The 15,737-nt window shown below is 38.8% G+C and overlaps 1 protein-coding gene across 2 annotated transcripts in view; it reads right to left on the reverse strand.

Moving 5' to 3' along the window:
• CDIN1 (CDAN1 interacting nuclease 1) overlaps window positions 1–15,737 on the reverse strand; it is a 273,110-nt gene that overhangs the window by 179,276 nt on the left and 78,097 nt on the right. For both annotated transcript variants that reach the window (XM_044230223.1, XM_044230222.1), the window contains exons 6-7: window positions 1,153–1,232; window positions 754–803 (exon numbers count right to left, since the gene is read on the reverse strand). In XM_044230223.1, coding sequence (XP_044086158.1) covers window positions 754–803; window positions 1,153–1,232 — 130 coding nt within the window. The remainder of the gene's footprint in view (window positions 1–753; window positions 804–1,152; window positions 1,233–15,737) is intronic.

The raw sequence follows: 15,737 nt of genomic DNA on the forward strand, positions 1-15,737 counted from the left end.
TCTTAGTATTGCCACAATGCTACTAAATGTATGAATGAAGCACATCCTCCTTCATAAAGTAGTGACTGCTCAAATCCTGTTTCAAGAAAGAAGCATTAACTCTTTGGTAAGCATTAACTCAATGTCGTTAATGAAGAATGACTGGACATCTGTTTTCATAGCCTTAAGTTCAGTCCAGAGGGAAAAATTAGCTTGGTTTCTCTAAATTTGTTTATTAGGGATCCAAATGGCAGTGTGGATTGTAATCAGCACTTAAGCAACAAGAATCTACTGCCCTTTCTGATGCGATGATCTGCGTGGCATTTTAATCACATCATCCTTGAACTCCAAGCTCTAAATTTATTCTAGGAAACCCAACTGAATTTGTCTCATTTTAAATACAGATTTCTCTCTCTCTCTCTCTCTCTCTCTCTTTTTTTAAAAAATGTTCATTGAATTGGTGAGCTACACTCGCAGACAGTAAGTTAAGTGCCCAATGACTCTGTACCTTTAAACTCTCTGAAACTCCGGCAGTTTGAGCTAAGCCCGTGCACAGAACGGCCAAGCCGACAGCCTCCCGTGGCCCATCTGATTTTCCTTAAGCTGAAGGAAAGGATGGTCTGTAGTGACCCTCCAGCTGACTGAATGTAAAGTAGGAGAGTATGAAATGTGTTTTGTGAAGCAGAACTTTATGTCAGGTTAAAGCTAGACACATTTTCTCCACTGAGTCTGAGCTCGTCAATTGTGCACCTAAAATTTTATGGGAAAGGATACTGTTTGATGCAGTCCACCAGTGGTCCATAACAGCAGTCGTTCACGATGCACTGCAGACAAAACAGAGAAGGGGTCTGGGGTGACTACAAAACAGCTCCTGTAAACTACTGTCCTAAAAGCAGTAATTACTTTTCTTTAGAAAACAAAAACAAAAACAAAAAGCTATCAAAAGGCTGTTAAGATTTAATCACAGAAAACAAAAATCACATGCTTTTGATTCACTATAAAAGCAAGCTATTAAAAAGTGAAATGTTCTTCTCGCAAATATTGCATTGCCATTTATGGTGCACCCTGACCTCAGTGATAGTTTATGATGACAGTAATTAAATGAGGTTTAAAATCCTTTACTCTGCTAGGCAGATAGCACTGACACCGAAAATAGACAGCTGTGATTAATACCTGATAGACCTGATTTGCTAGAACTCCATCTGGAATCTGAGAAGGGTCCCGTAGCATACTGTTTATAACAGACTTGGAAGCTGTAGAAGAGAAGAGATGAACTGTTAACAGTCAACATACTTTTAGGGCAACATGAGGAGTGACATATACCTATATGTACAGAAACCACGAAAAGGAAAACATTACCGATACTAATAATTTTTTCCTTTTTTTTTTAATCTAAGAGAAGCTTTTAATTAGACCATTTGCCAAGTTTATAAGCCACACTGCCAGCTTTGAAGATGACCTAATTTTTCCAAGGTAAATTAACAAGTACAGACCTAAAGCATATGTCTCTTTGCAGATAAATTAGCTTTGGAAAAGCCTGCTTGGGGAAAAATACACTGCAAGAACAATCAGAAAAGAGGTATTTACCTTGTGCATTTAAGTATTTTATAACCAAGCATATGTATCTGGAGAGCTTAGTGAAAGCAGGTCAGACTTCAATGACGTTGATAAAAATAACTTTTAGCCAAGAAACCATCTCTGAATTCTAAACCTTTCTAAAATAATTCTCATCAACTGCCATAAAAAGCTGCATCCATTTCACAGATAAGGAGAGTAGGTACAGTTGATTAACCAGTGAGGGAATCTTAAGCAAGAAAAAAAAATTATTTATATATGAATTTTTTGTCCCCAAATATGCTTCCTCATAGCCCATTGTAAATTAAATAGATCTTACCCCAGGAAAACCTATAGAAGCAGAGGTTAGGGGAGGCATCTAATGAAGAATGCTGTATCAGATCACACACTTAGCACATGGAGGCAAGAGATTCTGGCCTTGCTGTGTTCTGTAGGTATGTGGAATCCACGGTGACCAGAACTCCTCTTCCTTTGCACGGGAGGAAGACAAGTCTCTCAATTAAAGCTAAGTTTAGTCCTGCCTAGGATTCAATTCTTCCAAGTCCTCCAAGAGAATCATTCTCAAACATTCAGCAAAATGGCTTAGAGTTTATCCACACAAATACAAACTAAAGTACATATTGGATAATTACCTAGTTAACGGAATGAACACAGACACGGATCAACTTCATTCATGTTGAGGTGATTTTTTTTTTTTAGGATTATTATGTTCTTTAATCAAGTTTGGTACCATAAGATCACTGACAGATATGATAAATGTTAGTAAAAACCGTGTAAAGAAATAGGGAAATTACATCTTTTTCACTTAAGCATAGTACTGAATCCACAAAGAAAAAAATGCAGTATACTTACTTTAATTATTTCCTATTAAATAATAATTAAATAAAATAAATTAAATAAAATAATTAAATTAAATCATTATTTAATAGGAAATAATAAAAGTAAATTATTAGAAATAAATTATTTCCTATTCTTTAATTATTTCCTATTCTGCATGAGTATAGCCACACTTAGGTACTTAGCTGTTTGTAACCATGTGTTGGTTCTGCTAGTGTGGAAGCCATATCTGGGATCCCAAAAAGAACATCATTGCGAGAGAAATACTTTCCAGGCCTAGGTCTACAATCAGCTTTGCAACCAGGGCAAATTTATGGAAGATGGCACCTCTCAGATTCACTACCTTTTCTTTTTTAAAGATTTTAAGTACTCTCTAAACCCAGTGTGGGGCTCAAATTCATGACCCTGAGATCAAGAGTTGCACACTCTGCTGACTGAGCCAGCCAGGCACTCCAAAAGGCTCTTTGTTTATTTTATTTTATTTTATTTTATTTTTATGATTTTATTTTATTTGAAAGAGAAAGAGAGAGAGCGCACAGAGGGAGAAGACTCCCCATTGAGCAGAGAGCCTGATGCGATTGGGCTTGATCCCAGGACCCTGAGATCATGAACTGAGCTGAAGGCAGATGCTCAACTTACTGAGAATTACCCACATGGCCCCAACCCAAAGGCTCTTTTTAAAATAGAGGAAGGAAAAAGCCTGAACAGATCCATAACCAGTAAGGAGATTGAAACAGTCATTAAAAATCTCCAAACAAACAAAAGCCCAGGGCCAGACGGCTTCCCGGGGGAATTCTACCAAACATTTAAAGAAGAACTAATTCCTATTCTCCTGAAACTGTTCCAAAAAATAGAAATGGAAGGAAAACTTCCAAACTCATTTTATGAGGCCAACATCACCTTGATCCCAAAACCAGACAAGGATCCCATCAAAAAAGAGAGCTATAGACCAATATCCTTGATGAACACAGATGCGAAAATTCTCACCAAAATACTAGCCAATAGGATTCAACAGTACATTAAAAGGATTATTCACCACGACCAAGTGGGATTTATTCCAGGGCTGCAAGGTTGGTTCAACATCCGCAAATCAGTCAATGTGATACAACACATCAATAAAAGAAAGAACAAGAACCATATGATACTCTCAATAGATGCTGAAGAAGCATTTGACAAAGTACAGCATCCCTTCCTGATCAAAACTCTTCAAAGTGTAGGGACAGAGGGCACATACCTCAATATCATCAAAGCCATCTATGAAAAACCCACCGCAAATATCATTCTCAATGGAGAAAAACTGAAAGCTTTTCCGCTAAGGTCAGGAACACGGCAGGGATGTCCATTATCACCACTGCTATTCAACATAGTACTAGAAGTCCTAGCCTCAGCAATCAGACAACGAAAGGAAATTAAAGGCATCCAAATCAGCAAAGAAGAAGTCAAACTATCACCCTTCGCAGATGATATGATACTATATGTGGAAAACCCAAAAGACTCCACTCCAAAACTGCTAGAACTTGTACAGGAATTCAGTAAAGTGTCAGGATATAAAATCAATGCACAGAAATCAGTTGCATTTCTCTACACCAACAACAAGACAGAAGAAAGAGAAATTAAGGAGTCAATCCCATTTACAATTGCACCCCAAACCATAAGATACCTAGGAATAAACCTAACCAAAGAGGCACAGAATCTATACTCAGAAAACTATAAAGTACTCATGAAAGAAATTGAGGAAGACACAAAGAAATGGAAAAATGTTCCATGCTACTGGATTGGAAGAATAAATATTGTGAAAATGTCTATGCTACCTAAAGCAATCTACACATTTAATGCAATTCCTATCAAAGTACCATCCATCTTTTTCAAAGAAATGGAACAAATAATCCTAAAATTTATATGGAACCAGAAAAGACCTCGAATAGCCAAAGGAATATTGAAAAAGAAAGCCAAAGTTGGTGGCATCACAATTCCGGACTTCAAGCTCTATTACAAAGCTGTCATCATCAAGACAGCATGGTATTGGCACAAGAACAGACACATAGATCAAAGGAACAGAATAGAGAGCCCAGAAATAGACCCTCAACTCTATGGTCAACTAATCTTCGACAAAGCAGGAAAGAATGTCCAATGGAAAAAAGACAGCCTCTTCAATAAATGGTGCTGGGAAAATTGGACAGCCACGTGCAGAAAAATGAATTGGACCATTTCCTTACACCACACACAAAAATAGACTCACAATGGATGAAGGACCTCAATATGAGAAAGGAGTCCATCAAAATCCTTGAGGAGAACACATGCAGCAACCTCTTCGACCTCAGCCACAGCAATATCTTCCTAGAAACATCGCCAAAGGCAAGGGAAGCAAGGGCAAAATTGAACTATTGGGATTTCATCAAGATCAAAAGCTTTTGCACAGCAAAGGAAACAGTTAACAAAATCAAAAGACAACTGACAGAATGGGAGAAGATATTTGCAAACGACATATCAGATAAAGGACTAGAATCCAAAATCTATAAAGAACTTAGCAAACTCAACACCCAAAAAACAAATAATCCAATCAAGAAATGGGCAGAGGACATGAACAGACATTTCCGCAAAGAAGACATCCGGATGGCCAACAGACACATGAAAAAGTGCTCCATATCACTCGGCATCAGGGAAATACAAATTAAAACCACAATGAGATATCACCTCACACCAGTCAGAATGGCTAAAATCAACAAGTCAGGAAATGACAGCTGCTGGCGAGGATGCAGAGATAGGGGAACCCTCCTATACTGTTGGTGGCAATGCAAGCTGGTGCAACCACTCTGGAAAACAGCATGGAGATTCCTCAAAATGCTGAAAATAGAACTGCCCTATGACCCAGCAATTGCACTACTGGGTATTTACCCTAAAGATACAAAGGTAGTGATCCAAAAGGGCACGTGCACCCGAATGTTTATAGCAGCAATGTCCACAATAGCCAAACTATGGAAAGAACCTAGATGTCCATCAACAGATGAATGGATCAAGAAGATGTAGTATATATACACAATGGAATACTATGCAGCCATCAAAAGAAATGAACTCTTGCCATTTGCGACAACATGGATGGAACTAGAGCATCTCATGCTTAGTGAAATAAGTCAAGTGGAGAAAGACAACTATCATATGATCTCCCTGATATGAGGAAGTGGTGATGCTACATGGGGGCTTAAGGAGAAGAATCAATGAAACAAGATGGGATTGGGAGGGAGACAAACCATAAGTGACTCTTAATCTCACAAAACAAACTGAGGGTTGCTGGGGGGTGGGGGATTGGGAGAAGGGGAGTGGGGTTATGGACATTGGGGAGGGTAGGTGCTTTGGTGAGTGCTGTGAAGTGTGTAAACCTGGTGATTCACAGACCTGTACCCCTGGGGATAAAAATATATGTTTATAAAAAATTACAAAATAAAAAAAAATAAAAAGAAAAGAAAAAAATAGATGAAGGACAATACTCTAGAACGTAAGAAGATGAGATCACTTATTTTGTGAAGAAAGAAAAAGAAATATTACAAAAAAAAGAAACGAATGACATCTTAAATTTCCTCACAATATAAATTTTGAATACTGTGTTTCAGAATTAAGAATCATAGCCAACCACTTTTTAAAAAAATAATCTGAATATATTGAATAGAACACTATTCAAATCAGAGAAGCTTGTGAGAACAAGTTAAGCACTTAAAATGGAAGAGTAAAAACTATATATTGAATCCACATTCATTTTAAACTCAACAAAATATTTTTTCCTTTCTTGCAACCTGCCATTTTTTAGAGCAAGAAAATGATCATAAATAGGAATTTGTGGCCTTGGCTACAGACCCAGGATGTGCAAGCCTTCTGTTTATGGATTTTCGGACTTTGGCTTCACAAAAGTATTCTGTGTCTCAGATCAAGCCAGAGTGCAAACTTAATTTTACAGGCATATTCTGAAGCTAAAAGCTGCCAAAGGGATGAACAGTATCAACCAGGTAAGGAAAGACAGCTGGACAATCTTGGGATGGCTAGGAATAAGGAGGGCTCAAGAAAGCTGGTATCTTTCATAAGTAAGATGTCTCTTCGCCAGCTACTACTTATAGCCAACTTGCATCCATCTTTTTTGACCATATGTGGAGAAGAGACTTATTCTCCCTAACCTTTGCTAGAGGCATTCCATCCTTTTGATTTCAGGGTTTATGTAACTCTTGCACTGCTTCAACTGTTGGAATGTCAACTTTCTACCAAGCAGGAATGCACCAGTCACTTGGAGCTGCATGCACAAGGATGGGGAGAACTGGTCCCTGTTAAAGCATGTTATGGAGGAGAGGCAATAGGCAATGCCTGGACCTAAGCATAATGCCTATGATTACGATCTGCTTTCTGTGAAATATTTCAAGAGCCTAAAGTAATAAAATCCATGCCCCTGCCACTCTAACTTAATGTCTGTATCTTCAATTAAATTTACTTTAGATAGTCTAATATTAATTTGTGTAAACTTTTTAAATCAGTCTTGCTAGAGGTTGGTTCATTTTACTAGTATTTTTAAGGAATTAAATTTTGGTTTTGTTTTTCTCTACTGCTTCGTTCCTTCCAATTTCATTTAATTTATCCTTTTGTTATCATTTCTGGTTTTCCACTTCGAGTTTGCCGTATTATTCTTTTATAAACTTACTATCTTTATTACTTAAATTTTCAATCGTTTATTTCAACATATACTTTTCAAGGCTATAATTTTTCCTCTAAATTCTGCTTTAGCTATATGCCACAAGTGTTCTCATTTACTTATATTTTATAGTTTCCATTATTATTTAATCTTTGATCCATAAATTATTTAAAAACTTATTTCAAATTTTTAATTTGATCATATTGGTCAAAGTGTGTGATGCTTATATTAATTTGAGGGTATCTATTTGACTTTCATTGGTGTGTTCATATGCAATCAACTTTTATAAATATTTTACATGTCTTAAAAGTACTAAATCTCCTATTTTTGAGGTATGGGATTCAGGTACGTCTATTAGGTTAAGACTTTTAATTGGATTATTAAAATATTCTATATTCTTTTTTTTAAAGATTTATTTATTTGACAGAGAGAAAGAAAGCAAGAGAGAGGGAGGGAAGGGGTAGAGGAAAAGGGAGACTCTCAAGCAGAAGCCCCACTGAGCATGGAGCCCGACATAGGGCTTGATCTCATGACCCTGAGATCATGACCTGAGCCAAAATCAAGAGTTGAATGCCCAATCAACAGAGCCACCCAGGTGCCTCAAATCTTCTGTATTCTTATTAATTTTTAATTAATTTTAAATGAACCCATATCCAATCTAATCATATCTCCTTTGTAACTCTGAGCACAGTTGACCCTTTATAACATGGGGGGTTCGGGGCACCAATCCCCTGGGTGGTCAACAATACCACACATAAATTTTGACTTCCTAAAATTTAGCCACTAACAGCCTTCTGTTGACAGGAAGTCTTATTGATAACATAAACAGTCAATTAACACATATTTTATATGTTATATGTTATTATATACTATATTCTTACAATAAAGCTAAGGAAAAGAACATGTTATTAAGAAAATCATAAGGAAAATACTGTCCTGTGTTTATAAAAATAGTACTGTGCTGTATGTGTATGTATAAAAAAAATCCATATGTAAGTGGATCCATGCAGTTTAAACCCATGTTTTTCAAGGGCAAGCTACCTAAGAAATTTAGAATGCCCTCCCTCTAATCAGGAAACCCTCTCTTTCCCATCAGCCTCCATGTTATTCTGTCTATTATTTTTGTTCAACCACCCTGTTTGTAAACATAATTTCTTAGTTTCTATGATGGTTAATTTTATGTCAACTTGGCTGGGCCACAAGGTACCCAAACTTTTGACCAAACATTGTTCTGGATACATCTGTGAGGGTGTTTCTGGATAAGATTCACATATGAATTGGAGTAAGATAGACTGCCCTCACAAATGGGTCTCATTTAATCAGATGAAGGTCTGACTAGAACATTAAACACTGAGTAGAAGACTAGTTTCCCTGCTTGACTGCCTTCAATCTGGGATATCCTCTGGACTCAAACTAAAATATTGGCTCCTCCTGGATCTCAAGCCTGTAGACCTTTGGACTGGACCTATATCACTGGCTCTTCTGAGTCTCTAGCTTGCCCACTGTAGCTGTTGGGACTTTCAACCTCTAAAATCATGTGAGCCTATTCCTTATAATAAATCTCTCCCTCTCCATACACACACACACACACACATACACACACACACACACCTGGCTTTGCACTCTAATATAGTACCTATTCTTTAAAATGTTCAATACTTATTTAGATTTATGAACATGTTTGCCAATTTCCTCCTTCAGTACTGCTTTCTGAATTCTGTTCTCCACTTTTAGATTCATTATCCTTGTTAATAAAGCACCTATGTATTAGTACTTTCAGATGGCACCACTGAGTAGTAAAATGTCTTAGTCTTGTCTTGCCTGAAAATAACTTAGTTCTCACTTTTGAATGATAATAAAGCTGGGTATAGAATTATCAGCTAAGAGTCCTTTTATTTCAACCATTTGAAGATAAGATTCCACTGTTTCTTGATATCTGTTATTGCTAAGAACTCTACTGTCAATCTAATAACAATCCCTATAGAAATAATTTGTCATTTAAATGAGATAAATTTATCTCATTTATCTCTGGTTCCTTTTAGAGTTTTCTTCAATATTCAATAGTTTCAACACTAGCCTGCCTGGAATTAGCTGCTTTATGAACCTAAGGATATATGCCTTTAACCAGTTTGAAAAGTTTTCACCCACCATAGCCTTGGCCTCCATTCTCTTCTTCAGGCACTCTTATATTAGACATCTATTAGAAGGCCTCATTACTATCCCCTATGTCACATACTGCTATAAAGTATTTATATTTCCTCTCTATTCATCTCTTGTGTTATATACTAAAGGTGCTTTCCTTAGAGCCATCCTAAAATTCACTTTTTAAAAAACATTTATTTATTTATTTATTTGACAGATAGAGATAGCAAGTAGGTAGAGAGGCAGGCAGAGAGAGAGGAGGAAGCAGGCTCCCCACTGAGCAGAGAGCCCAATGCGGGGCTCAATCCCAGAACCCTGAGATCATGACCTGAGCCGAAGGCAGAGGCTTAACCTACTGCGCCACCCAGGCGCCCCCACTAACTTCTGTTTTAATCTAATTCTTCTGACACTTCACTCATCTAATGAATTTTTTTTTTTCAAGATTTATTTACTTATTTCAGAGAGAAAGTGAGAGAGCATGCACACAAGCAGAAGGGGCAGAGGAAGAGCAAGAGAGAGGATCTTAAGCGGAGTCCATGCTGGGCATGGAACCTGAAGACTGTACCACCCAGGCACCCCTCATCTAATGAGCTTTTAACTTCAATCATAATTATATCATTTCTAAATTTTATTGTCTTCCTCAAATCTGTCTGCTCTTTTTTATACTATATTCTATTATTTCACTTATCCTCATTTATTAGGTCAGTATATATAATTTTTATGTTTTAAAACATCATTTAACTTCTATTATATTCATTTTCTCATTTCCAATTCATGCGATGCAATTTCTCTATCTATGTGCCTACCTGCCTATGTACTCATCTTCCATCTGATGGTGGTTTTCTCACTTGGTTGGTAAATTTTTACTGTGAACTTAATTTCAGCAAGAATTGTTTGACCTGCACTATGGAAATAACCATGAGAGATAAGTTTTCATGTTCTCTTTTGCAGAGACCAGTTTTATTGTTAATTTCTTAACATGGGTTTCCAGCAGTATAAATAAGAGTGCAAATTTGGACTCAGATCCACAAATGGTGCTGGTTTATTTCTAGTTTCTGTCTCCAAATACCCTACAACTCAAGACCATATACAGGAAGCAAGCTTCCTTGCCATTTTCTCCGGGAAGTGGAGTTTTCCCAGTCCTCTTCTCATGGTTTGGGCTATATGTGGAGGCTCACCTCCATCACCTGGTTGCCTGTCCTTCCCTTCAGGAAGTTAAAAATCCTGGCCCCAACTCTTCATGTCCATATCTAAAGCTAAAAACCCTTGTGGATCTACAAAGTGAGAGCCCCTGTTTAACAATCTAACTATACATTCTCTCTTCATTCCTTGCCCCCAGAGACTGAATTCTTCTGTTAAACATTGGTTTTGTATTTTACAAGATTTTTATTTTTTTCTTTTTTCTATCATTTCTGTATTTTTGTTGTGGAAACACAGACCATCAATAAAAAGCTCATTCTGCTATGTTGCTGAAATTTTTGGAAACCTTTTAGTTAGAAATTCAAGAGAAAGCTTGTTTCCTTGGTTAATTTTTGTGGAGTTCAAGTTATTTAAATATATCAAGAGAAGGTCCTTCTAAGAAACAGGAGCCACAAACAATAGAGAGAAGGGCACGTGGCCAAAAACAGGTGGGTTGTAAAATGGGGCCAAAGTCCTCTTTTCTGCATAGGGTCTGTCTGGGCCAGCAAATGGGAGAAGCATCACTGGTGGCTAGGAAATGAATTGCTACCCTGAATCCTCCAAAGACTGCTGCTGCGCCACAGGCTGAGACACTGTGCTAATCAAGCTTAGCAAGTTTCTGTGAGTTTGAGAATCAGTTCTATTAAATTCTCAAATATAAACTCATTGTTTTTTTTGGAAGGGGGAGGCTTACACAATAACTTCTTAACACGCTCATGATTTGGCAGTTTAGGCTAGGTTCAGGGAGATAGCCTGTCTTTGCGTGACATTACCTGGAGTGGATTACCTGAGTGCTGGAGGGCTCACTTTCATCATGACTCACTTACATTTCTGGCAAATCTGTGCTAGCTTCCACCCCAGCAGGAACAGTGGGTAAAGGACCCTGATTCCTTTCCAGGAGGGCCTCTCCAAGGTCTGCGTGAACTTCCCCTTGAGAGGGGTTCCAAGAACACCCCAAAGAACCAGGAAACACTTTACAGTTCCTTATGACCTGTACGTCACTCAAGACCATGTTTATTTACATCTCCCTCAAAAGAGGATAAACGGGGCGCCTGGGTGGCTCAGTGGGTTAAGCCGCTGCCTTCGGCTCAGGTCATGATCTCAGGGTCCTGGGATCAAGTCCCGCATCGGGCTCTCTGCTCAGCAGGGAGCCTGTTTCCCTCTCTCTTTCTCTCTCTCTCTCTCTCTCTGCCTGCCTCTCCGTCTACTTGTGATTTCTCTCTGTCAAATAAATAAATAAAATCTTTAAAAAAAAAAAAAAAGAGGATAAACGTGCCTTCTAAAGGAAAGGTGAACTTGGAAAGCTATGCTGTCCAATACTTTCAAAGGGAGAGGCAGCATGGAGCAGAGGTACGAGCTGAGCCTAGAATCAGGCAGACTTGGTTTGAGGCCTGGCTCTTCCACCCACTAGCTCTGTCATCTCAACAAGCTAATTCATGTCTGTGACACTCAGTCCCCTCCTCTGTCAAAGAGCAGAACACTGGTACTTACTTGGCAAGGCTGTTGTGAAGATGAAATAAAATAACCCAGGAAGAGCATTTAACATGCTGTTTCTTTCAGACTTGGGCAGCTGAAGTTGTTCCCTTGTTGCTTTGGCTGTCCTTAGAGCACAGTGTGCATCATCCATACATGTATCATTTATTACCTTCTCTTGTCAAGAGGGTAAAAGAAGAAGGACTCCGTGAGAAGTATGCAATTGCCACAGCCTTGGGGAGACAGCCAGAAGGGAATCTGACAATGCCAGATTCTCCCTTCCTACCTGCCACCTTTGCCACGCCCTCCATGGCAGTCAGCATACAATGCATCATGCCCTCTGTTCCCTGGGAAGAACCTGGGAGAAGTCCTTTACACATTCATGTGTATTAGCATACTGTGCTGTATTACTCCATGGTGGGGGAGGGGTGGGGTGGTGGGGGGTGGTTGGTGGTTTGGGGATTGTATTTTAAATCTTGTCTATAACCATATAAAGGGGGATTTCCCTTATCTCACGCACTAGCAATCAAGCAAGTAGAGAACTGCCCCCAAATCACTTTCACACCCATTTCTATGACTCTTCCTTTCTTTGGTGTAAGCTCAAATAAGTAGCCAGCTACTGCTGAAAGGAATTGGGGCAAATAAGCAGCTGGATCCTCTAGGATGTTTAAGGTCCCTGGAAATCCTGCTTTGCTGCAGAGAGTGCCTTTTGACAAGGTTATACCCAAGCTGAAACAAAGACTAGACCATACCTAATAGGGACCCCTCACCCAAGGTCACAAATAGGCTTAAATACAACAGGAGACCCAGCATGGGGCTGCCTGTGTATGGGATGGAGCAGTCAGGAGAGAAAAAGGAATGAAGTGAGAGACGGACAGTATTGGGATAAAGACGAGATGGACCATTCGGAGGGAAATACATACTCAGACAGACGGTGGTGTTAGAACCTAGCTCTCCCTCCAAGAACAAAAAACAGTCTGTGCAGGTGAACAGCTGGCGGGGGAAGGCAGCTGCTTCCAAAGCACACCAAGAGTCTTCTTGCCTTTTCATGTGGCTCCTGCAGAGCCTGAGCTCCAGCTAAGCCCAAAGTACCCGCTAGAATTTAATCTTCCCTTCAAACGCTGGTTTAACGCCTTTGGACATCAAGGTCAGAAAGGTCCCAAGTTACATCTCCACAGGAGCTGACCTTCCAATGTCTTTTCCGGACATTTTCAATATCTCCAGTGGCCTACAGGAGCTTACTTACTTTTGCAGTTGGAACTATTTCTCAAAGATTCCAGGCAGCCCACTAGCTATCCCATTGCACAGGAGTGATCTCTAAAGCAGTATGAAACCATCTGACAATCTAAATAAGCAGTATCTTTTAACATGAGGGAATCTTACAGGGGCAAATTAAATTCTCCTCTCTAACTGGCACATAATCGTGTAAGAAATAACTTCAACTACAGTAAACACAGAAAAAAAGTATCATCTAAGGACAAGAGGAAGAGGTCTCCCAAGCATGGGTATTCACACTGATCAGATGGTGTCAAGGCAATCTGTATATCTAGAGCCACTATACACCATCAACTCTTATTCCACAAAAAAACACTCAACAGATATTTATTAAACACCTAGTTAATGCCAGGAATATACTTAATCCCATCCTCCTACCCCGCCACCCCCAATTCCATCCTCCAAGACTGGAAGGTTCTTTCTTAACTCTCCCTCAGCCAAAACTTCAAAGCCCAGTTCGAGTCTCATCTCCTCCAGCAGAACTTCCCCTATATTTCCAATCCACTTGCACTCCCCTTCTTCCTACTGGGGGGAGAACTCATATTGTCTACCAGTCATTTGGCACTTGATTAAATATTACTTTGTCATCTGCTGACACAAAATTGATCCAGATGCCAAGATGTGAAACCATGACCTACTTAAAAAAAAAAAAAAATCTGAAAAAAAAAAAAAAAAAAAAAAAAGGAACATTCAGCACAATATTTAAAAAATGATGTCTTAATTCCTCAATGTTATCTTTAAATATATGGGGGCTTTTCCATGGAGGACTACGCTCACCCTGTGGTTACCCCAAGAAGATAAGAGATAATTCTTACAAGTTTATTACCAGTTCCAAAGCTAGAACGTTTCAGATTTCAAGCTTCGCTTTCAGTGGTCCGATGCTTATTTGGTCTATATAAACTTTGCTTAACCATTTCTTTCATCACAGCCCACCGAAGGAGATTTTTTAGACATTTTTTCCTACTGTCCCCCCACGAAACTTTAATGCCACAGGTCTCCTACATGTCTGCTAATGCAACATCACCCCCTCTGAGAACGGTTCCTGTGGAGGACTAAGGAACTGTTCGTGTCAGGATATTTGGCAAGCTGCTTACCAGTAGACATATTTCTCTGTTATCACCTCAAGGTTGCTCTGCACAAAATAGTTACTTAACAAATAGATGAATGAATTACTAATAAACTACTCAAAATCCAAGTCCTGCTTGTATTCTCTACTGTTATCTCAATATTTAGGTAGTCAAATAGATTTGACTTAATTTGAACTTTTCTCATCATAGATGACTACGTCTTTAAAAATATAAAAACATATATTGTTTTCAGAAAATGAAGACTAAGAGGATGTAGGACACAATGAGTCTTTAAATGTTGACAACATCTAATGCCACATCTCCCAAAGAGGAGAGTACTTAATGTGGGCATAGGCACATGAAGTGACTTTCTGAGCACACAAAACATTTTTTAGCAGTTATGTATTATTTTTTATAAGTACTTTCTACTTATGGGAAGAAATTCCAGTTTATTGTGTAAGGTGAAGATAATTTCCTTTCTAAAACAGAATTAACTAAATGACACTTTAAAATTTCTCAAGCAAATATAGTATATTTATTATTAGTATATGGGGGACAATGGAGATAGGGAAAAACTATAATGTACCCAAGGTTCTAAAGTTTCAGAAACACTAGTTTAACATTTGTACCAAGTCAGCAGAGTATTCAGGAAGGTAGGGTGGTAGCACTCAGTCTACCCTACAGCAAATTTCCACTTCTAAAAAGGAATAACAGCTAGCATTTACTGAGTACTTACTGTGTGCTAGGAACCATCCTAAACTCTTCACATGTATTAACTCATTGAATTCCCAGAATATATCTGCATTGTGGCTATCCTGATCTTAGAAACAAAGAAATTAAGGCAGGATGAATTTAAAGATTTTATTTATTTGAGAGAGAGGGAGTGTGAGCGAGAGAGAGCACAATTGGGAGGTGGGAGAAGCAGACTCACTGCTGGGCAGGGAGCCTGAAGTGGGGCTCTATCTCAGGACCATGGGATCCTGACCTGAGCCAGAGGCAGACGCTTAGCCGAATGAGCCACCCAGGTGCACCCAAGGCATGAGGAATTTGAGTAACTTCCCCAAAGTCCCACTCCTGATTACTGGTAGAACCGTGATACAAACTTGGCCAGTTTAGGATCAAAATTACCAGCCTAATCTTTCTCTAGCATCATTCCCAAGGTCTTCAAAAGTGAACCGAACTATTCTAGATTAATGCATCATACTTCTAAGAATAACTCAAGTTTTCCCTTGGTATCCCCTCCTCCCTCCTAGATCTCCCTAGGATTCAAATATTAGGTACTTGGCATTCCTTGTAGAACAAATATAGGTCCTCAAAATGAAGCTGAACTCTCTGGTCCTAGCTTACAGGGATCCAGCATGTCAGTTGTGTCACAGGTAAAAAGAAGACTTAGCTCAAGGTCAAGGGAGAAAGCTGATGTAGCATAGACCTACCAAAATTTCCTAAGGTAGCCCCGAACCTGGCAAGATCACAAGTATCTTACAGACTATAAAAAGAAAGAAAAATGGGTGCAGCTGGTATGACCAAGTTTGTATTATTCA

Source organism: Neovison vison, chromosome 13, assembly GCF_020171115.1.
Source record: "Neovison vison isolate M4711 chromosome 13, ASM_NN_V1, whole genome shotgun sequence".
Taxonomy (NCBI): Eukaryota; Metazoa; Chordata; class Mammalia; order Carnivora; family Mustelidae; genus Neogale; species Neogale vison.